The sequence below is a fragment of the Tigriopus californicus genome, chromosome 9 (genome assembly GCF_007210705.1).
Source record: "Tigriopus californicus strain San Diego chromosome 9, Tcal_SD_v2.1, whole genome shotgun sequence".
Classification (NCBI taxonomy): Eukaryota; Metazoa; Arthropoda; class Copepoda; order Harpacticoida; family Harpacticidae; genus Tigriopus; species Tigriopus californicus.
The window spans coordinates 15,292,261-15,316,349 of record NC_081448.1 but is presented as its reverse complement, the minus strand read 5'-3'; the positions used below and the strand labels follow the sequence as shown (position 1 = coordinate 15,316,349).

General features: G+C 45.4%; 1 protein-coding gene across 8 annotated transcripts in view; it reads left to right on the top strand.

The window, feature by feature from the left end:
- The window catches only part of LOC131887280 (cAMP-dependent protein kinase catalytic subunit 1-like), a 68,260-nt gene that overhangs the window by 15,633 nt on the left and 28,538 nt on the right, over nucleotides 1-24,089 (top strand). The window contains exon 1 of one of the 8 annotated variants that reach the window (XM_059235849.1): nucleotides 2,156-2,359. The exons of 2 other annotated variants lie outside the window; for them this stretch is intronic. Coding sequence is in view for 4 of the 6 variants with exons in the window: in XM_059235846.1 (XP_059091829.1) it covers nucleotides 8,233-9,070 (838 nt within the window). In the remaining 2 variants the exon portion in view is untranslated. Of the gene's footprint in view, nucleotides 1-2,155; nucleotides 2,360-7,755; nucleotides 9,071-24,089 lie in introns of those variants that run through there. 5 more of the 8 variants (XR_009374022.1, XM_059235846.1, XM_059235844.1 and 2 more) reach the window with 5 other exon arrangements.

Genomic DNA, 24,089 nt, shown 5'->3' with positions numbered 1-24,089 from the left:
CATTTGACCAAAAGTTTGATTAAGGTCTGAAGAGAGTACGCCCATGTGTCGTGGAACCTTACCCACGGCGTCTCCATGGTTCGAGTGTTCCTCGTTGAAGAGTTCAATGTGACACACTGACTCAATGTGGGAACTCTGGATGAGAGGAGAACCGAAGGAACGCGGCGAGCAGCCAGGAGCCACCAACGAATGAACGAACGAACGAGCGACCGATCGCAAGAACGAACGAACGACGAAAGACGAACGAAAGAACGAAGCAAGCGAGTTTGTAGTCTCGAAGGCCAAGGGCCACATTGATTGTTGGGATTGAAGAGGTTCGTCCATTTTCTGTATGCGCAAGACCTTGTTCTTCCTCCTCTTCTTGTTCTTCTATTTCTTCTTCCGTTGTGTTCGTTCCTGGGATCGGAGGTGAGTGAGTCTATCCAGAATCAAGAGTTTCACCCAAGCCGACCACGGCTCCCTAGAAGGTCACCGTGAGTCTCCCATTGAGCATTTGTTGTTCTGAGGCGAGTGTTCCTTCCGAGTGTCAAAGCGTATGTGTCAATAATAACTCGTGTAGAATTGGAGCCGGTCAGAGTTCGAACACAACAATATCAATTGGAACCACTTCAACTGTTCTGCTACACGTGACATGCAGTGGTCGGGGACTGAGTGAACGTCTTGGGCCATCTGAACCCTCATGCTCAGACGACACAACCGGTGACTTTGGTCGCTTTGGGGGTTCGCCCATCCGGGGCCGTTACTGCCATTTCTATTCACTTCCATACATACATACATACATTCAGACAGACATACGTTACGTGGAACCGGTATTGATCCATCCCAGGTAAGAGATTGAAGCAGCAGGCGAGTGAGCTCAAGGTTCATCATTCATTAGCTAATGGGGATCGTCCATTCCCCTTTTGGTGTGATTATCTGAATCATTGGGCGATGGCCGAAACTCGTCCATCGCACACCTACCCTACAAATAGTATAGTACTGGCAACATATGCAGTATCGATAATAGTATTAGGAGTGGTGATGGAGTAGTGTTAGTAGTAATAGTAGTTCGCATGAGCAATCCGGACTGAGCATCGTGATATCCAGTGGCGAGGAAATTATTCATACGATTCATCCATAAATTCACTTGCGAACAATGGTATCTCGGGTTGTGATGTGAATGATTGTGGGAGTTCGTCTTAGATTGCCGGAGAAAGAAGCTTCGGCTGGGAGGATCAATGTCCATGCCATATTGATTGGGCATACCCATGAATGGCCCTGTCGTAATATAGTACGACGACCGCGATGATGATGACCGAAAAGGCAAGTCAGCGCACGGAAGAGGCTCACTTCAACTCGATCTCTAGCGATCGCTGATCTCCTGCTCTCTGTGTTCCTATGTATCGCTGTGCCTCCATGTATGATGATGTATCCTGTACTTAATCTCGAAAGAAAGCGACCGTTGAATTGACTCGTAATCAGCTTTCGAGCGAGGAGGAAAAGTCATTTTAGAGTGCATCTCTCTCTCTCTCTCCCCTCTGTCTCTTTGTCTGTTTAACATTAAAAAGTGTCGTCGCTCGGAAAGGCCAAGTCCCCCCCCCTTCCCTTCAACAAGAGATACATACATACATATTTGTATATGACTTCCAACGCGAGGTCTGCTCTTTCTTTTTAATCCACAACTGAGATCACCAGTTTGAGTCCGAGATCGATTTGGTATGTGCCATCTACCACGTATGGTCTGAACATGTCAGTAAATTCAATCTGATCTCCTCTCTCCGTCCGTCCCTTCGTCTGTCTCTGTTGGTCTGTCTTTGGGCGATGAGTTTTGGTGGGCATTTTTTCGACTCCCCCCAATTCGTATTACTATGCCCGGATAGATCGATAGCCAGGTTGCTGTGCGTGTTCAAACGTCGCCAACTAAACAACCAACCAACCAACCAGTTGTTGTTCCTACGTGGTCGACCGTAAGTGAAGAGTCCCCCACGACTTGGATGTTGTCCACATGTGGCTCGAGATTGGGTACATATGACCATTGTGAGTCTTGAACTAGTGGCGAAAACATCCCCTCTGGGCTCAAGGAGATGTGTCAGTTTAGGCCTTTTCTACTTGTTGGCTCGTACGAGTGAGTGAGTGAGTGGGTGAGTGCCTCGCAGATGGAGCCGATAAAGGCCACGTCGTGTGGATCCTTTCTGCCCTAAAGATTGCGGTTCAGTTCCCTCTAGGTCGCTCAATGTTCAACAATGGGGTGGCGTTCATGGTAGTGTTGATGACGAAAATGATGTTGCTGATCCTTCTTGGCTCCTCTCGACTTTTGTGAGGTTTCCTTTCGGGAAAGGCCAGGTGCCAGAAGCAATCAATAAACCTGTCGTTGGCGAAGGTAAGAGCAAGGAAGAGGAGGAATGGATTTTAATTTCATATCACTAATCCCATTAAGCTCGGCAAGCTTCAAGAAACTGTCAGCCAGCCAAGAGGGAAAATATCTGAGAAAATACAAAGAGGGAAAGCACTTTCCCAGCTAAAACTCACTCATCGCTCTTTGGCTCTCTATTTCTCCCTTCATCTTGCTATCTTTTTCGCTGTGTAGGCTGCACTCTGAACTTGAAGGTTTGGCGCTTGATGAAGAATGCAAAAACGAAACATTTGCAAAACGCTTGTCAGAAAGTACAAGAATACTCCCCGGAGAGTCGAAGGGTATTGAAAGACCTTTGACATTGCCCAGGAGCGCTTGAAACCCTACAACCATTCATACAACCTTAAACGCGTGTTATATAATTGTCATCTCTTTCGCACAACTTATTTAAATTCAACGAAGCATCGAAGCCTGTAAAAGCTGAAAGTTATGCAACTTGATAACCGATCAGGGCTTTCTTCATGGCTTTGTCATAGTGCTCAGGCGACCTGGACTGCAATACGTATCGGCTTCACCCTTAAAAAGTTACTGGTGAAGAAAAAATAATAATCCCATACAAATCGGTCAAAAAAACGAACAAAACCAGGTCATAGGGATACATATATTACGGGCTAAAACAAACATTTCAATTTTTTTTCGCAGGCTTCACCGAATCTTAAAAATCGGAAAATTCAAAAAACTTCAAAGTCTGATTACGTGAAGCACAATCTTCAGGTTTTCTTCGAAGGGATACGGACATTGTGGTCCCAGTGTAATCTAATGGGTCCATACATAGGTCTGGCTTTAAAATACAAGGTCTAATTAAAGGGGCATGAGATTAATGTGCCATCAAACTTTAAAAACCTTAAGCAACGGAGGTGGCATGTCCTGCACCTTTGAACTGAAAAAGGTGGCTGGCTCGACTTTAAACCATTTCAAGTCAGACATTGTACGTTCTCGTACAACGTGTACACATATCTTACCCACCCCGAAACGATCGAGCCGCATTAGCGTCGCTGATCTGCGTGAGATGATTCATAATGATGGAAAGATTTTCAACCTGTTCACAATTCTTCAGTCTGGTTGTTTCTATCTCATCCATATTTGATCACTCTCAGAACCACCTGTGTTCACGCGAAAGAAATGCCTCTTAAAGGCAGACGTGAAGGGGTTTTTACCCATTTTGAGCGTCTTGCCACCAAAAAGACATGGTTTTGACTTGAATCTGAGCCTGTACACACACAGTAGAAGTCAAGCATTGCCCTAGCTGTCGGGCTTGAATTATTCGTGGGGGAATATCAAGACCAGATTGAATACTCTTCATTGCAAGGGACTGCTGATCCTGCAGTCGCATTTCCATTGGCCTTCGTGGTTGGGGTATGATACTTGGTTGTGCTTCCACCTTGTTCTACCAAGATAGATAGATCTTCCAAGTCCCAACCGGGCATGACCAATGCATGCTAAGATATGTGAAATGCGATTGAGACTCTGAAAGCTATTATCGTCCACCAGAACAGGGTCTAGACTGGAGACAAAAGGCTCATGCGTAACAGATCATTTGTCATTCAATTGACAAACTTCACCATGATGAGGCGAAAAATGGCCCCATTAGCTCCCGTGCCAAACGCTTAGGAAACGACTACCACCAACCAGATCGAGACTGATATTCCAAGGACTCGATAAAAACGCCGAATGTTACATACAACAGTTTTGCCATGCTCTGGCTATCGGCTGTGGGGTTGGGACAAAAAAACACTGTCATGAATTGCTGTCAAAATTGCACTAAATGGAACGAATTCACATAATCAAATTTGCCAATTGAGTCTTTCTGAGGGAGGGCAAAAGTTGGCCAACATGGAGTTAAAAGGTTGGCATTCAAAAGTCGATCATTTTTTCGTTAGATAGGAGCCGAAGCTACTTTCCTTCCCAGAACGTCTAGGATGAAGGAGACACGATATGCCTTTATTATACTTGTATGGCTTCAGCAAACAGTAAATACTCTCTGTCCCTTGATTCTTATTGAAAACATACCATTGATGGCCTCCCTTATTAGATTTTGAGACAAGAGTTGGTGCTCGTATGTGTATGTACGTAGCAGGTATATTAGAGATAAATATTGCGTGTGCGTGTTGAGCTACTCTTATTGATCCATTTCCATTTTTGGTGCAACGTACGGTAGAAGTAAATGGACGGACATTAGACAATCGTGGGCACACCCGTCCGAGTCTTAAAGAGACAAGTGTTCCAGAATCTTCAATTAAACCATAAACCATGACCATAATTTTTGGATAACCCAACCATAAGGAGCGTGATTTTGCATCACTTTTTTATGAGGGCGTGCTTTGGAGTGAATAGACCTTGTTTGTTCGAATCCCTAGGAGCGACCGTGGCCGGGTCTCGTCAGGAGGCGAAAGTAACATCTCGCATAAAATCATCATTCAATTATGATTCCAATTATTGCCTCGGACCCGGGTTCTCAATGAGAACTCGAGCTTGAAGTAGCTTGTCCGCATTAATTACACTCTATACGTACAGTAGAGAGCGTACGTACGAGTACATAACTGTGCGCCTACAATATTATGGACCGAACGTTTGGAAGATCCGGACTCACTCGCTCAGAAGTCATAGCACAACAATGAGCTAAGGATTCAGGACTCCTTCCTCTTCTTCATGGCTCTATGTACATGTACTTACCGGGTACATGTATTGTATTGTTTGTAGAGTATGTGTGATGGTGGGTCTTTCTGGTAGCAGTGGCTTTCATCCCACGCTCCAACTGATCGTATTTGCATATCGATCTCAACAGGTCCTCTCCGTTGATGCTCGATGAACTACTTCTGCTACCGCTATACCTACATACACTAGTCCTCACCTCTTAAGGACGGAAGATGTGTGTCTGCAATAGGCTTTGATCCTGTCCCTTATTCAAGATCGCTCTAAAAATAGCTGTTTAAGCACTCTCTTCTCTCCACTCTCTCACTCACTCACTCTCTTGACTCTTGGCGTATTGTACCTAATTCGGTATGTGGATCCTGTTGAAGTGGTCCGTGGTTGAGTGCGTTTTGGCAGACTAACCAATTTTCTGCTAAAGGTCAAAGTGTCCGGGAGTCGGAGAGTCTCGTTGGCTGTGTGTTTTCTCTTCAATTCAATCTTCAGAGCGAGTAAGCGAGCAAGGTTCGTGAAAATTCGTGAAAACCTTGAAATCCTTCAATTGTCTCTGTTCTTTCGGTGTTAGCAATGGTAAGATGACATGCGACACACACTAGAACGTAGTAGTAAATTATGCAAGACTAACGACTCTCCTCCCCTTTGTTTTTTTCCTTTTCTCTTCTGTATTGAGAGCATTCGATTTAGGAGCTCCACTTCAGATTGGTTTCATCGGTTCGACCACATGTTGTGAAATATGACTAACATGAAATTCCGCCAATATATTATTGGTACTCATTTGAGATTAGTCGGTCAGTCAAGTTGCTCGGAGCTTTTAGGGTGGTAGTTTGATAATTCATGCCCCGAAGTTTTCCGTGGGACAGTTTGTTGATTCACCAACGAGTCGTTGTGGAAACTTTTTGTCACTGCGATTTGCTGAAGAAAAATATTTTATCTGAGAGGAGAAATCATAAATTTGTGAACCATATCTTTCTTTTTCATGGCTGATACAAGAACTGCCGTATTTATAAGACGTGTTGTTGCTCAGAATGAGAATTCTTCTTTAGATTTGTAGGCATCTAGGATCGATGGCAATCAACTTGATCCTTGCCTTCAATTTTATTTGCTGTTCAATAACGGTTGAGTTAGTTCCCTTCATACAAGAAAGTAACCTCTGATGGACTTCTTGAATGACTTTGTGCCTTATGGCCCAGAAACATGCTCTCGTCCTTTCCTTTGAAACACTGCTGAATCACAAGGGCCAAGGTCATCGCCCCTTTTCAAGTCGACACTCTGTTCTTCTGTTAAGAGGTCCATGCATCCTCTCGTCTTTAATTTCCATCCCAGGATCAAATTCTCCCAGGAACCGCTTTTCAAAGGCAAAGAAACAGGCAAGAGGCAAGAGGTAAGGGGGAGAGCCTCCCTTGGTGTCTCTTTTCGATTCCTTTTTGAAGTTTTCAAGCCAATTTTGTCTCAAATACTTAGCTTTTGCTCGTGGAAGTTTTCCCCATTTTTCGACACACTCACACAATTATCTTTCCTTGTTCCTTACTCCACCTACCCACCGTCTCTGCCAATTGGACCAATTGTCAGTAAATTGAATCAAGGCACTTTTTAGGGGGGGGAGGATTGGAAGTGGCCAAGATTATTTCTTGCACACAAAGCCAGACTCGTTAGTGCCATTTCTTTTGACTCTTCTTGAGCTTGACTTGAGGCTTTGAGAGGGGCCTCTCTCTCTCACACTTGATACCCCTGTACCATAGGAGGTAGATATCGAACAAGACCTTGCGATGCCAACAAGTGGAACCCTTTTCTCCGTTGATCTGACACGCTTCGGCGAGACGAGCTCAGAAGGATGAGTAGCATGTAAATCGGTGTGAAAATGCTCGGCTTTGCATAAAGTAATTGCCAGTTGGTGAAATGTGCCAAACGCTTTGGGTTGCCAACGAGTAGTCTTCTTGTCAACAACGCTGAATGAAAACCCACTGATACTCTGTCACATATTCCAACCCTCTCTTGGAAAATGAAAAAAAAATACGGAAAACCAACAACTCTACATGACGAGAGCAAGAAATGGAATGTTGAAATGAGCCCACCATGACGAAGCAATGCTTTCGGATTGACCATATTTGAGTGTCGGGCCCTTGACCACCTACTCAACTGATCTCATTTCATGACAATTCCACGGTTCTCATGGTTATATTCCATCTATCATTCTTCTCCTCGAGTTCGAGTTTCGTTTCACACTTCACCGGGTGACGGCGGCGGTTTGCGCCGTTCACGTGGTCCTCTTCTCGTCAACCGTTCGCTCGTTCATTCTTGCGTCCGTTCGTTCGTTCGTTCGTTCGTTTTTTCGGTCGTTCGGTCGTTCGGCCGTTCGGACGTACATACGTGGATTTACTTCCTTCTTGGCGCGAAGTGTTCTCAGTTGTTAGGCGTCCATGCTTAAGTTAAGATCTCCGAGTGCGAACACATCCAAACCAATTCCCGAGAGCCTTCTGTCACAGCCAAGTTTGACAACGAGAACGGAGATCGATTGTTTCCATATTGCTATCATTTTTTCATTGATCGCAAGAACAACGGCTCTGGGGTAATACGCGAGGATGTGCGTTTAACATCAATACTGCTGCACTCCACGCCAACTCAAAAAGCAACGACAACCACAAGCACAACAACAGCAATAAGAGCTAAGGGGACAGCGAAGACGACCAAATCAAACAGCAAACATGAATAAGAGTTTGGAAACTCAAAGAATCGAAACAGCATGGCCATTCTGAATAGTCGGCCTCCCTTCTCTCTACTTAAGTCAAAATAGTTTGGTGACGGTGCGCTTATTGTTAAGTTATGCTATCTATTATTCACGTCCCCCTCCTCCATCCGTGTACTTCTGCTACGTGTGATGTGCTGGTGTGTGCGTGATTCGCCTAAGTTCGAGTGATATTAGTGTCCCGCTCGTGATTCCTTGATTATATTCCGGTCGAACCATTCCGTAGTACTAGCTAGAGCTGTGGGTGTTGAGTGTCATTGGTGCCACAATCCGAATGACGATGAAGATGAGCCCAAAGAAACGAATTGAATAACAAGAAACCGGGTCCAGAAGAAACGAACGAAACCCACTCTGAGCTGAGCACCACCCTGCTTGAGCATCTCAATACAAAGAAATATCCATAAGAAGGTTGGTTCCCCTTGACTTTTTGTTGGCCCACGGAATCAGGATGAGTTTTAACCGTGACCGACGAGGCAGCTCCGATGCCAATGGGTCCCCGCTCAACTTCAAAACCATTGGCACCGCTTCTCTTCAAATCCAGGTTCGAATGCCTGCTCAGCGATCCACCTCAATGAGAGAGGCGTCACAGTCAACCTCCGATCGGACGCGGTCCTCAGGCTCGAGGTCGTCTCAACAAGGGGGGGTCTATGTCTCCACGAGCTCCCTGGCACCACCCAAAAACGTCAGATCGGCCCGTTCATTGTCCCCGGCCGGAAATCGAAAACCTTTGTCTCCGTCCTCCCATCACAGACACGCCTTACCTACTCGGGCACCCACTCCACCCCGGGATGCCCGGGATGCCCCAGATCGCCCTTTGGCGCCACCCTCGTCGCCCAACATTGAAAGTCGCCGGAGGATGCTTTTGAGCAACAGCGCCACTCATTCGGCGCCAGCCACGCCGCTCCCTCCGAGGTCGCCCAAGATTCAGATATCCTCCGCTCGGACGGACAAAAATGAGTTTTTCAAGCCGAAATTGGAGCATCCTGAGATCGTGATCCCTCGCCGGGTGTCTCGCACAGCCTTGTCCCGAACTCCCTCCCCGAGTCCGAGTCGGAATCAGTCATTAAAGTTGGCCACCCGTTTGTCTCAACAAGTCATTGATGTGGCTGGAGCCGGGGCGAGCGGCATCCGCTTGTCCAATTTGACTCCACCAACCACCAAGAAGTACGGCACGTCCTCCATGGCCAGTCTTGATCGGTCGGACTCAAACAGCCCGCCTAACAACTCGAGAAAGGCCAAGCCCCATTTCCGGTCTCCATCCCCCAGTGGCCGGCCTTCGAATCGAGGTAATCAATAGTTCTTGGTCTTTGAAAAGCTTTCAAGAATTGAGTAGTATACGTACTAGTCTACTTATAACGCCAGTGAAGGATGTCGCTGGCTGTCAACGGTTGATGGGCCAAACAATCTATGTGTGTCATTAGCCGGTTGTTTTTCGGAGTTGGCCGATTGACAACGTTGATTTTTGTGACAGCCGGCCAGGAAGCAAGGGAGCCATTGGATCGCGTTCAGGTGGGCGATGCTAACTGGTGACCCTTTTTCGTACATATCTGTCTAAGATTGAGAAAAAAAATCGAGACAAGCGAGAACTGGTTTCGCACTCAAGCTCTTTCATCAATTGCCAGTTGACCCCAAGCGTGCGTTAATACGTTCTAAATGAGCCTCGAACGAGAATTGCTCGAGTAAGTGGGCCGTAACATTGAAAGCCGAAAAACCAAATCATTGATCGATCTGACCGAAGATAATGTCGTCATCCCGTGAAGCCCACCTGATGAATACTAAGATCAAAACCCCATTCATGGAGGAGGGCATGTAATTAAAATATTGATCAAGAAGTCATCCATCCATCTATTCACTTTGACCACCATGAGCAAACTTTGCTTCAAACTTGCCAAGTTAGCTCTCGTCATCGTGTCCCTCATTCCTTGCCTACCTAGTACATACATGTACATACATTCATCTTGTATGCTACATCCAGTGTACTAAACTTACGTATGCATGATGATGATGATGATGATGATGGTGGTGAGAGGCTCCTGTGTTGGCCAGTCCCAACACCCAGCACCCTTGACTTACTTAGTCCAATGAGTGCTGTTGAGGGATGGTTCGTCAAATTGAGCGTGCCCCTCGAAAATATGGAGATAAAAAAATTCACGCTCGAACCTCAGTTGGGATTTCAAAGAAATGCCCGAGGCGGCCGAGTCTCAAGTCTGTGATAAAAGGAAGGCCCATTCCAGACTTGCAATTTCTTTGATTGTTCAACGTCATGGTGAGCCAAAGCGGGCGTGGTTGGAAATGCATCCCAGAAACGATTATTATGATTTCTTGATGCCTGCCCGATCCTCGGGAAGGAGCGAACCAGCTCTGGAGGAGGACAAGCAGGTATGATTGGTGTCTTCTTGATTCCAATGCCACCATCCAATCCCATAAATTCTCCTTCAATCTAAAGGTAATCGGGGTGGATATGACAGAAGGATGGAAGCTCAAAGATTATCAATGCCATTCCACACTTTGTTGGGGGATGTAAAAATTGGACTGGAACCAATCAAGGCAATGCCTGGTCTTCTTGCATTTGTGCGAGATATACACGATGTTCAGGGGTTTTTATTCTCGCAAGGGTTTCATGTTCAGTGGAGATTTGACGAATGAACAACATCAGGAATAACAACGAAAGAGAAGTTTTTGTTTGGCAGGGGCTCTCGAGGACCAAAGTTGGTGTTCTTGTAGTGAAGCTAGGATGACTGAGCACATTTTGGCTATCATTCCAAACAACAACCAAAGCGATGTTCTTCACCAATATGTTTCCTTGAATGCGTCGGTTTTACTGGTCCATGAGAAACCTTCACTGGCATTGCTCAATAAATGCCACAATTGCGTTGGTGTTTGGAGCAAAGACCAACCGATCAACCAACAGGTACATTTTCCTCTTTTCGTTTTCCGACCTTTTTTGGGAACATGAAAAGAGAATACTCGATCAAGGCCAGAATGAAGACCGCCGCTCCCTGAAATGGACAGCGAGTGCCACCATGACGAAGGCAATTACCGGCCTAATGGATGTGAATTTGCGGGGAAATGAGGTCGTTTACCTCGCACATCCTTCATGTTGGTGGCCTTCATGGATGTCCATGAAACGAAGTAGCGCATAGGCTCGCCGCCATAAATAGGCTCTGCTACCGTATAGAAACAACATGATTCACGTCATTCTTCTCGTATTTCGTTCCATGTCAAAAGGCATCAACTTGGAGTTGCCAAAAGTAAATTGAAGATTCAGGTGGAGCAGAAAAATGCATGGAACGGCTGAGCACTGAAAAAGAATCATAAAATACACTCATTTCTTATCATGTGGCCAAAAATGAAGGCTAAATTACTTCTGCTTTTTGCACCCACTTAAGCATGCATTATGCTCATGCCTCCTGACACAAGCATCAGTTGTGCGTAATCATTCGTCAACTACGCCGAGTGACAGGGTCAAAACGGATTTTCCATCTGACAGCAACTCTTTATCTAAATGGCCGAAAGTATTTAGGAGCACTTTTTGATCACCGACTATGCTTCTATGTACGTACACTTGGCATGTTATGATTAGGAGTGTATGAACTCTCACTCAGAGATTTGGACTTGGAAATGAACGCCAATCCTACCTACATGAGGTCCTCACGATTAAGATGCCATAAAAGACGGAGGACCCACTTACTGTTGTCTATAGCTTGAGGCTCTTTGAGGACAAGGGGGGGCAACTTTGGGCAACTTTTCCCGGTGAGCCTCCTCCTCATTATTAGCATCATTATCTCGATGATGAAAATCCTCCAACCTAGCAAGTTGTTTGAGGCTCTCTTTAATTTTATGCAAGACTTCCCACCACGTGCTTGTAGGACATGGTGAATCGAATGTCGTACCTACTACTAGTACTACGTACTTTCTGTACGTACAAGCAGTATACTACAATACTCCCATCCTGCCGATCCCCATACTTTACCTCTGTCTACCTACTACCAAGGACTGGATTTCCTGGGGGACTTCTCGAAACTTCAAAACTCATTTCGGGTTCTGATGCTGAAAACACTCATCTGGAATTAGATTTGAACTGAAGTCAGTCTGATCAAGGGGAAATGACTGGTTGGTCTGCGAGATGGTTAGGCTTTGATGGTTTGAATTGCAATTAAGGGACTTCTTGGTGCATGTGCGTCCAGTGCCATGTGTCATGGTGGAATCAGGAAGGAAAAACGAACAAAATATGGGGATCGCCTTCCAAATAAATCTGAGTGCGAACAAAGGCAAGCGGGCCAGGCGGACGGTCGTCCAGCCAAGCAATTAATGAGCCTAGAGAGGCTTTAATAATTCAAATATTTCGCCTTGGTCCACCAATGGCGCTTGGTGCAGGGCATATTGGGCTCTAATTCGGATAGACAGATGCCACCATTGCAATTTTACCTCTTAACACTCTCCCCTAGAATGTGGTAGTCGGTTTAAAGACATCCTTCTCCACCCTAAGCAAGTTCTTTGATGTTTGTAGCCCAATTCAAGACGAATTCAGATCGGAAGAAGAGTAGGCCCAGGTGAGGTTTGAGCGGGGAACTGAGTGAATAATTGAATGAGTGAGTGAGTGAGTGTAAGGATCAATGAATGGACTGCCAATATTCATTCAAGCATCCATCAAACACCTGCTCTAAAAGTGTCAAAACTTTATGAACTGGCTTCTTCGCTCACGTTCCTCTTTTTTCTCCACTTCTCTCGCTCGACGACCTTGATTGATGGTCACGTTGGAGTTAGCAAAGAACACCTTCCTTGCCCGTTTAGCTTTGTGTTAATGTGACGATGTGAGAGAGAGACTTCAGAATCTATGTGGTACTTACTATGTAGACATTATTTCTGATTGTGTGCCTGCAAGTGTGCATGTGTGTAAGGGGAGGGGGAATGGATGGAGTGAACGAACAATATGGACCATTGACGGTCGTGGTTGGTCGATGTCTGCCTCTCATTACCCGGCCATAAATGTCGCATGGAAAGATGAGCTCTTTAAGTTATGAGGCCTATTGGACTTGATGATCCGCTTACAATTCATTGGCACTCAAGCCGAGTCCATTCTCCCTCTGTCTGCTCATCGATCTAGTGTCTTCTTGACCCATCCACCAATGAATGCTGAATCACGCGTGAACTTGCCCCAAACATCCTACCTCAACGTATTGTTGATCCATCTGGCGAGCCTCGTGTGTCGCCACAGGTCAAATAGAGCTCAGAGAATGCTGGTCAAAGAGGCCCCCATTGCCCTTGATTTCCATTCCATGTGCTTGGATATGGCCATGTACCATTCTCAGCCGGCCCTCTACGTGGGATAGCAATTAGCACATGCAACAGGAGCGGCAGCATTATGCTCTTTGCTCGCCCCTTTCTGGTTCGGCACTTTCTGCAAACCCGAGTCATATCTCATAACGAGACCGGTGTCCGCAATCCAGAGTGCCAATTGATGCCTACCTGCATGCCCTATGTGTGTAGATCCGCCACGTCAGATTGGCCGGGAATAAGATGTTGAATGAGCATCACACCAGAGCATCTAGCATCGGCCTGAATATCGGTGGGTGAGCATGAGTTTCATGTCTTGAGAATCAAAAAGCTCTTAAAGTAACTGAGATCCAGAGAGATTAGTGAGTGATTGGAGATCCCCCGACAAAAACGTTTCTCGAAGGAGGACGGATGGATGGACGGACGGATGGACGGATTCGGGCGAGTCTGGCCGATCTTCCTCGATTAGTCACTTGTTGTCTCTGGGCATCTCGCTGGTTGAGGTTTATTCCTTACTTACCCGCTTATCCATGGACTTCTGTATGCCTCGGACGATACGAGTGTTTTTTGTGGCTTGGATAATGGGCTTTTTTTCGGTTGGGACCAGGAGTCCACGGTACAATAGATTGAATAACAGAGAATCCCTATCTCTCGCTCATTCTCGCGGACTCACTCGCATATATACGTACACTCACGCACATGGCAGATCCGAGACACACGAGCAATGATTTTTTTTACAAATTAAATGGACGGCCATTCATCATTTTTATGAGCTTTGGTACATGATCACTGCTCTATGTAATCACTTTGAGGATCTTTTTTGATGCCCACAAGTGATGCTTTTTGAATTCTGATGAGCCTTCTCAGTGAATGGTCGCTGTCACATAGACACAGTCAGTTCAAGCCATGATGCTTTTTTTTTTGACGAAGAGCAACAACTATCAGAAAGAATCAAGTCTTGAGACTATCTGGTAGTGGTAAGATATTATTCGTACGTGGAAGTGCGATTTCCACGTGATTTTCAGCACAACATGCTTAAACGAGACAATGGAGAAAAGAATTCGGTAGTCCTGACTTCTAGCGCCTTGAAAAGTCCCTGGATTTTTCACGGCTTCCTCGAATCTTCAATTTGTGGCTTCCTATTAATGTCCCTCGTTTTTCATGGGGCATACTGGCTACTTTTAAGCGTAAAATTCCAAGCTCATGAGCCCCGAAATGAGGTTGGGGCAGCAGGGGCAGCAGCCTTCTACCACCCGTACTACTGTACATTTGTACGGAATGCTCTGAACGCACATTCAGTATAAGTGACAAAACTTGTGCAAGAAATCATGACATATCTGACATTCCTGAGTTCTTCGCGCAGTGAGTGGTGACCTCTGACAGACTTGTTTAAAGATAAGGGATGAAATTCTGCCCGAATAGGATGAGATGGAGTTCCTGTCATGTGGTGGAGGATGGTACTTCCTCTTAACCACTAACCGAAAACATGGCAATTGCATTGATGATATACCTGACCAGAGAACATTATGTTCCATGAAGTGTTCATTTGCAATATCATTCAAGGCATCATAATAGGTCAAATCGAGTTCATCGTGAGTGCTAGCTGCACGCTGCACTCTGGAAAGAGATGTTTAAAACCCGCATTCATCCAATACTGTATATCTGAAAGCAAATCCGAGTCCATTATTTCTTTGTGCCTTGGCATTTAAGTGCAATGCGGCGAAAAAGATGTAAAAGGCGAAGAAATGCTGGAAACTTTAGATTTTTCGAATTGATACGACGGAAGGACTTTCCCAAACGGCCCATAAACTCTCAAATCCCAATAGCCTTTTGACATCACCTCTATCCGTTCATGGACCAACACCGCCCCAGGTCGGGTCAAATTTCGAACCAGAGAAGGGGCCTCCTCTTCCATTCCATCCACTCAAGTGACATATCCCATTGCAGGCAGGCACACTCACATACGTACTAGCACGTACTTACCACATGTACTGTAGGTACATGGTACGTATGCTCATAAAAGTAGAGAGGCAAAGAATTCATCGGCAATCAAGTGTCGGACAAAGTCCACGACTACATATACATGTAGTAGGTATATCTTGTCCCGGCTTAGTCGCCGAGATGACATTGGTTGGAATTGCGTATACCTTAAGTCTGTATCATGCTATAAAGCCCGCCTGTCTGGGTGAGGCTGACTTTTGACTTTTTGGAGCGTCTGCGAGATGAATCTGTTGGAAATTGTCATCACTCACGGTGTCCTCGTGACTTTTAAACTTCTGAGTAGGGGACGGTTGAGCCTTTCAATGAGATGGATATCACTGTCCTTTGTGGGAATTCGATTGAAACGATTAGGCGATAGTTTTCAAGATGAGCCTTCAAGGCGCAGGTTACCAGTCAGTCAGTCAGTCAGTCAGTCGATATCCTGAACCTCCTGGGCTCATCAATCAATGTCACCAATTGGATCTGTTACGCACCACGTTAATGGGGAGTTTGAGGACACTTCCCTGTCAGTTTAAGAATAATTTACCCAAAACTTGGGCCTTTTCTACCACGACAACCAAGTACGCATTATTCTTCGTGACCACCCAGGATAGAGTCGAGGTAGGGTAGTGTGTAATGCCGTCTCAATTGGGCCTTTTATGGTCGAGAATTAACCCACCATGGCAATGCATTCAATACGCTCAATACCATAGCTTCTTCGCCAGATTGCATTCGTCTAGCAAAAAGATGGCACTCTTAAATGACTGCCAACCATCAAGACTCAGTTTTGCTCACCTTTTTCCATGCTTCCGTGTCGGGTGCATATTATATTAAGCATTTTGAATTGATAAGTTAAGCATTGAAATTTTCGAAGGAAGAACGCTTGCTCAGTCCAGCTAATCATGAACCATGATGTTCCCGTACTTGTCATGCCACGACTTGATTTGATTGGAAATGTGATCTCGTTTGACTTTGATCGGGTTCGGTCATCGGATTGGATCATGAGGTGCCGTAAGTACAGTGGTACGCACGGGTGCCTACCGAACAAGCAAGGTACGAGTACATACTAGTTACAATCTTCATCTGCATGTTACCATCCTTTTTAATCCCAAGGCGATTTGCTCCTCTCACAGTCATGGGAAATGAATGATGATGATGATGATCCTCTGTAGTCAAAAGGAGAAGAAGAGCGATCTTTTTCTCCTTCAAGTTCCATTTAGATGCACAATATTATCTGAAAATGAATCAGCAGCACTTGCAACCATAACTTTTGAAGATGGAGCTGAAGAGGCGCCTCTTGACGAATCTGAATCCTCGGCCTAGAGCCTCTTAAACCCCATTGAGTTGGTTGATCACGAGTAATACTATTTTCACAAAGTTTCAACCCCAAGAAAAAGTGAAGCGAGACAAAAGAAATAATGTCAATATTTGACGAATGTGTCCAAACTTTCTTCTTTTTGCGCTTGAACACCCTTCTGGTTCATCAATGATTAAGCCCTAGGAGATTGGTTGGGAGGAAAAATAGTTGACACTTTTTCCTCCCCCTATGGTCGATGCGCGTGCCAAGGCCTTGGGTTTTGTGATTATGATCCTGGTCCGAAAAAAAATGTGAAGGATTGCGATTTCACTGCCCCCATTGTTGACCATAAATGAAACCAAATCCCGAGAATCCCTGCCACACTTGTTGGTTGGGCTGACTGCCTGCCCGACGTTGGGTAGGGTTAGTAGGTTGGTTAGTTTGCTCGCTCCACATTCGCATTTAATCACATGATGTATCATTATCTTCCTTTGGGCTTCCTCGCCCCCAGAACAATCCGAATTTGGAAAGGGGAGCTTCCGTGTATGCACAAGACTCCTCACACAACTCAGAACGCAGAACTCTCAAATGAAAAATAGTAATAATAATACCGCCTCGTTCAGCCTACCATTCGCATTGCTCGATCGACTTGCCTTACCAGTTGTTGAGTACTAAATACGTAGACTACCACGTAAAGCCGGGTTAGCCCCCGTCGTCCATGTCATGCATATTGAGGTCAAATGAGTTGGCAGAATTTCGTGCGAAATCAATTCGGGAATATTAAAAACCCGGCCAAGGCCTGCTCCGCCAACTCCCAAAGATCGCCTCGTGACCGGCTCGCAAATCTCCTATCTATAATTGGAAATTAGCCATTAACGAAAAGTTCGGCGTGTCATTCACGCCGAGAAGTTGCACATGGCTTCTCAGCCTCTCTGACCGGACCGAGAAAAATAATGCCCAAGCTAGAGTAAATCTGACTGGACTCCTCCTCATTAACGTGACTTGGAGACTCTTCTGTCTTCTTCGAATCTTGGCTCTGTCAAGTGGTGGATTAGAATGAAAATGCGTAATTTTTCATACGAGCACCAAGACAATGAAGCCGGAGCTCAGCCAGGCCTCTCTTGTTTCCCACAACCCTGAGCAATGAACGAATGAATGGAGCCGTTAGTTTCTATCGCAAATTGTTTCCCAACCTTTTCCAGAAGGGTAAGATTTTTGGGGTCTTTTCTCTGTCGAGTGTTGGCTGGTTTATTATGAATGATAGTGCCCGTCCTGAGCCTCAAGTACTGATTGTGTAAGCAAGTGTGTGCGTGTGTGTGTGTGTGAGCAATTAAAAGGTGGATGGATTTTTTTTTGCAAATGCCACTCTAATCTCCGCCTCTTAAGGAGACACAAAGCTCAGGAACGACTTCACTCTCAGGCGACTCTGGTAGCCGTACGTAGTACGTACTGAGCTTGTGTGATGAATCTGTTCCTGAATGGCCAACCCATCAGGTGAGGTGTCCTAATTTGCAGGGCCAGTTTTTTCCCTTCGCCAAGTCCATGATGCCCTGTTTTCCGCCTTCCGATTCTCTGGGAGATATTCGGTCTTTTTTCTGACACAGATCCGCCATTTGTTCCCGGTAGTAAGGCATTCATTCACAATTACGTGAAGCGGCGAACCGAAGACCGAAGAGCTGTAGTGGTTGTTGTTCTGTACAGTACATACAGACGAAGAAACACAGAGAGGAAGTACAGTACTACCTCGTGGTAGTGGTAGTAGTGGTAGTAACACTGGTAATACTACTGGCAGTAATACTCCTACCCAGAGATTTGAATCTAATCGATCATGGGAGTCGAGCAAAGCCCACTTGAATTAATCCGTCCACCTTCGTTTCAGCGAGTTAAGCACTCTTGAAACTTGGGGAATCCAGAGTTACTATATACGTATGTAGCCTATGTACCGAGGGCGCAGGCCGAGCACACCTAGATGTAGAGGTTTAAACTTTAGAGAAGTCACGGCCAATCAAAGTAAGCAAGCCAGGGTCCTACCCAGGAGGGACAATTGCTTGCTTGGCTGAATTAGGAAGAAATGTCGTCATCTGCTCTCACCGTTCTTGAACAGCTTTAAAGGATATACAAGTACCATGTCTCTACATTCAGTATACCGTACCATATCCAGGGACTATTGCGCCCAAGACGAGCACTGAACGAAAAGAAGTAAAGGATCCTTATAGCCCTTGGTGGGCCTCAGAGACTCGAAATTTCAAAACATTCAAGCTCTTCGACTTGATGCAAATCAACTCGCATTGGGAACGGGGGGGGGGACGGAGGAGCAAAACTTGATATTATGAAGCAACTATCTTTGACGATCCACGAACCCCAAGTTGTTCGAGTGATGAGGGAACCATTTATGAATATAAACGTATGTATACAGACGGGATTGGCCAAGATTGTAATCAAACAAAGGTTAAATGAAAATCAACTAGAACGCACAATTGCGACTCCCACGCACATTTTTCTGGCTCACTCGCTCGTTCTCTCTAGCTGTGTGTGAGTGGTTTGACTGTCAATACTGTCGAATCACGGTTGTAGGTATAAGGGCTTCAAACGAGCAAAAAGTCATCAGCTTGTACCGCATTCACAGACCAAAAGAAATGCCAATATTTACACTTCCGTTAAATTCAGTAAAAAAACCAAAACAGGTCATGTTTGAAGTAAAAAAAAACAATAATACGAATGTCTTCCTGCTCCATCTTTTTCAATGGACAGGTTGGAACTTTTTGTTCGGCTTCGTTTGGCCTCCTGATCTGCTTTGCATCATCGATTGTCGAAATTCACCTAGAATGCTACAACTGATCAACTGATTCTCAACCATTGATGGTTGCCGGCGATAAGTCTCGCGTCTTTGTGACCAACAGATTCTCGTTCTTCTTTGTCGTTATTGTTGGATTAGTTCTCTGCGATGCTACTTCTTACATTATAGAAATTGTGAGGAAAATTGGAATCTCGGATGTTTGGCCGAGCCGCGATCCCATTTGAGCGTTCTCGTTCGCGATTAATACGTTCTTTGATGTAGAGAACTAATTAATCCTTCAAAGGAAGGAGCGTGCAATGCGTTTGTTTTTAGAGTGGGTTGTCGTGAAAGTGCCATTTATTCTTGATTGATCTGCATCCCTCAGTCCGTCGTCCGTGCGCCCGTCCGTTTGTTCTTTCTTTCGTCCACCAATTCCAAAACATCCTCCCCCGACATTTTGAAAGCTCCCTATCATCATGCCCAATAGGCCCGAATGAGTGAGCATGAATCCGACTTGAACCCCACGAATGGGGACGAATTCAATCAGATAAGACTCTTCTGGACTCCCCCACTCACTTCTCGCATTGGCAAGACATTAATTCCGTATTAATCGGTGATCCTGTTTCCCCGTTTAATTGGCCCGATTTGTCCCGATTTGGATGCATTCCGCTCGGTTTTATTGGTTTTGGGGATCCCGTCTCGGATCCAACACCCACACGAAAGACACATTCAACGAACTGAAAGCGATCTATCCAACAATCCAGACGAGCATTCTCGGACGTTTTCATGCACGATGCTCAGAAGTTCACTCCTCAAAAGGAAGGCTTCACTAACCACTTCACTTTTGGATCTTTTTGCGTGTCTTTTCAACTTGCTTGATGCGTGCTGCTGCTGCTGCTCCTGCTCCTGCTGCTGCTGCTGCTGTCGAGTGGGACTTGGAAATTTGTCTTTTCTTTTTTCCCCCTCTAATCTCATCCCAGTTTCATCTCCTGTCTCATTACTCATTCACTACCTTAATGAAGTCACACCCACCATCGCCTCTTCGAGCGAGGTGGATACCACATTGGTACCATCACCATCACCACCACCACCACCGCCACCACCACCGCCACCACCACCGCCACCACTTCTGCCACTCTTACGACTTCTATTCTAAGTCTGTTCTGTCTGGTGTGGTGTGTGGTATTCAGCTAGATGAAGTAGGTATGTGTGTGTGTTAAGAGATGTCTTGACAAATGCGACTCTCAACAAAGGCCTTTGTAATTCCCCATGTTCGACACCTACGGGAAAAGTGAATACATCCACCGTAGCATCATCACCTCGATAGGAAGAAAAATGGTTGCCCGTGTTTATTGAGGGTAAATCAACAGGCACCGTCCACTTTCAATATTGACACACACACACACACACACACACACTTGACTTTGAAATGGATCCATGATTGCTGGTCTTTGTGGCCCTTAGTAGGCTTAAACGGGTCTGAGAGCTACCAGGCAAATGTGGGAATTCACAATGATGCACGCGTGCCAAATGCATTCCGACCCCAAATCTACTACTTGCGTCTTTTTCTACTGACTTCAAGTGCCAAAGGTTTGAGTGAACGAAATTGATATCAAATTGCGTGCTTGGTTGCTGGCTTGCTCTATATCTATATATCTATGGAAACCGGAGCCAAGAGCCCGAAGCTCCGAGAAACTGCTTACTTCTCGGTTTTCCGATCTGCAAGTTGAAATCGAGCTCGTGGAAGCCCGAGAGGTGTGATCTTTTCGGCTTTGCTATCTACCACATGCCATTTGATAATGTGTATTACCTCTCTTTCTTTGTCGATGGGAAAACACATCTCGCTTCGGATGTTATCCTCAAATTACGAGGATATTCCCGTCCATTGGCCAGGGATGCAGATTTTTCTCCGCCTATCAAAGCTGTTGGAGCCTAGCTGTTGTACTGTAGGTATTTCCATAGATTTCACAGTACATGCCGTATGGTGATTGGGCCTGGATAGCGAGTGTATGTACGTATGTATGTTGCATGTGTATGTGTTGTAGCAGAGGCTGATGACTTATGCGACTGTTCGATGCGTACAATCTATTGGATGTACACATTGTACACGTACAAGACAGGTTGTTAGTACACGGTTTATGAGCGATCGTGAGGAGATTGGCCAGAGGGCTAAATCATGGAGGATTTGGGTAATGATCTCGGCATTTGCGGGAATTCTTGGACAACCACCACTCATCTCGAGTCGTCTCTGCCTGACTTGACGGACCCAGGCCTGCTCATGTCTAAGCCCATAATTCATGCTCCATCGAGGTTCTTCTTCGAAGTGATTCGTCCCATCTCGCGTTCGGAGACACACTAACGATAATTTCAGACCCTGGGAGAGGTTTCTCCGGAAAAGACAAAGACACATGCACGCACTCACATCAGTCGCATAGCATGTCATCACAGCAAATATGTCTTGAAATGAGTCAGAAATGCATTGTGGAGGAGCAATAGCAGGAACAAGAGCAGCGGGAGTGACTCAACCTGTTTTGATAGGTCTGAAAGATAAACCACTGGAGCAATCGTTCAGTGCAATTTCTCACCACGCGCGCCAAATCTTCGAATCTTCGAATTGGGCCATTCGAGATCTCCTTTAGGAGGTCGAGCTTAATGAATGACCACATTGAAGTTTTTTCCCACTACTTCATTCGCCTCCCCTTCCCCCCCCCCTTTCACCCTTACTTCCCCATTGTGCCTGTTCCGTAGGTACGTTTGTACTTGGGCAATATTGCTGCAATGCAACGAGCTGCACCACCATTCATTTCAGCTCATGGTCAGATAAATTCCATCCTGCTGGCCCAGCAATATTTGATAATGATATTACAAACATCTTGCCCGAGGGCCTTGGGATTGGGAAATGACTACGATCCTCATTATTGACCATTGGTTCTAATACCCATTCCTCCATCGATTCCTTTCAGGTGAGTCCCACTACAGCTATTGCGACTACTACGACTCGTTCATGCACCTCTGCGAGCGGATCTCTCAGAGGGATGATTTTGGATTCTCGTTGTGTCGTCGTGGTCGTCGTCGTCAATCGATGATCGAAACCTTCAGCTGGCTTCACATTCTTTGGCTAGGATCCGAGATGAGCACCTCTTGAGTTTTTGTTCCTCATTGAGAAGCCAAACTTGGACATTTTTCACACTACGAAAGAGAGATGATGATGCTTTGCTTGGTGTCCGTGCTCGTCATTGGTTGATTCGTGAAGACGCGAGTCTAAACCACAAGACAAGGAAATGGGCCTAGTACGTAGGAACGAAGCATTCTCCAGAGCTGCATCCACTACTATGTGTACCATGTGTACCATATGCGAGACAGATAGATTCAAGCTTTGCATTATGGTTTGAAAATCCAGAGAGAGACAAAGACAGAGGGACAGAGAGGTCTCATAACCATGATCTTCATACTAATATAGTTAAGATTTAGTTTCAATGATAATTACCACCCTGTAGAAGTACAAACATGAACAACATCACCTCAGAAGGCGAAGGGGGTGGACCAATGTTGGAGCTCCCCATTGACTTAGGATATATCTTGAGGCTACGATACAGTGGAAAAGGGTTAGAGATAAAAAGCCAACTTAGTCATGCGTGAGGTGGGTCAATGCATCATGACAATTTTGTTGAAATCTCTTCGGGCTCCCCCCAAAAAGGTGTCTTTGATCCGCAATTAATCGATTTTTTTTTAACTTCCAGCCGTCTGCCATTGGAGTAGATTTGCCAGTTAAAGCAGAGTGATTTTGTTTTTTTTTTGCAAGGCGTAAACTCAAGGACATGTAGGTCAGGAAAAAGAATCTAGCCATTAAAGCTCATGATTTGCTTCTGTCGATACCATAAGGTTTGAATTGGCAAAACCACGTGGGGAAAACTACGAACAGATGGCTTCTTCAAGGAAAAGGGTCATCGGATACGGTTCCAATTGCTAATGCTCTGGATCCGACTGATGCATATCGTCCTTTTGGTATTCAGCTCAATGGTTGTCGAATTTGAGCCCCTGTTCAATGATGCGTAAATCTTGGCACCTTACTGGCATCTGAAGGACAGATGGACTGACGTCTTCTCACAACGGTCTCACTTCAAGTTCACATTAACAGCATTGTGTGCTCCATTCAAAAACACTTTCTTTTCACGACCGAAAAAGCAAAGCCTTTTCCGTGTATTCAATATTTTACAATCTCGTAACTTCTTGGTAGATGCTGAGCACGGGGGTTTTCCTCGCCGATTGGCGAAGTTTATTCAATGAAAAGGACAACTTGGTTGGTTGTATACCTGTGATAAAGCCCACTACTCCCCCAGCATTTTTCCATGCTCGGATGATGTCTGTTGTTTGGCAAGCACGGTCCAAGTTATTTTGGAGGGATGAAAAGATAATCAAGAGGTTTCAGATGGGGCCCCGGATCGGCTGAACTCATTTGTTGGAGGATATATTTCCTTTGTTAAGTGATATGAACATCCTGCCGGAAAGAGGCATTGAAAAAAATTGAAAGAACCGCCATTTGGTCTTGAAGTGTAAGGGCCTGTCAAACCAAGTCGAGATCGTTTATAGGAACTGAAGCAATACATACTAGACCGCAAAAACTCATTTTTACACCTTCTCCTACAAGCGACGTCAGGGCGGAGGGAGTCATTCGAATCCTTGACATCCTAGTGTGTGAGTGTGTGTGTGTATGGTATACACTCGTCTTAATCCCGCCGACCATCCTCTGGCTTGGCTTCAGACTCTGATTTTTGGTCTCGTGCAGGATTTTGATTCCGATTCTCGCGGCACTTCTCGTTTGGCACTTGCAGCTCATTAATCGAGCCTGGAGGAGAAGAAACCGGCTGCCATTTCCAAAATTGCATCCTCGTCAAACGGAATTCCTTGTGAGCATTAGCCACCGCCATCATTTACTTTGAGTAAATCATTCTCAAGGGAAAGGGCGAGTAATCAA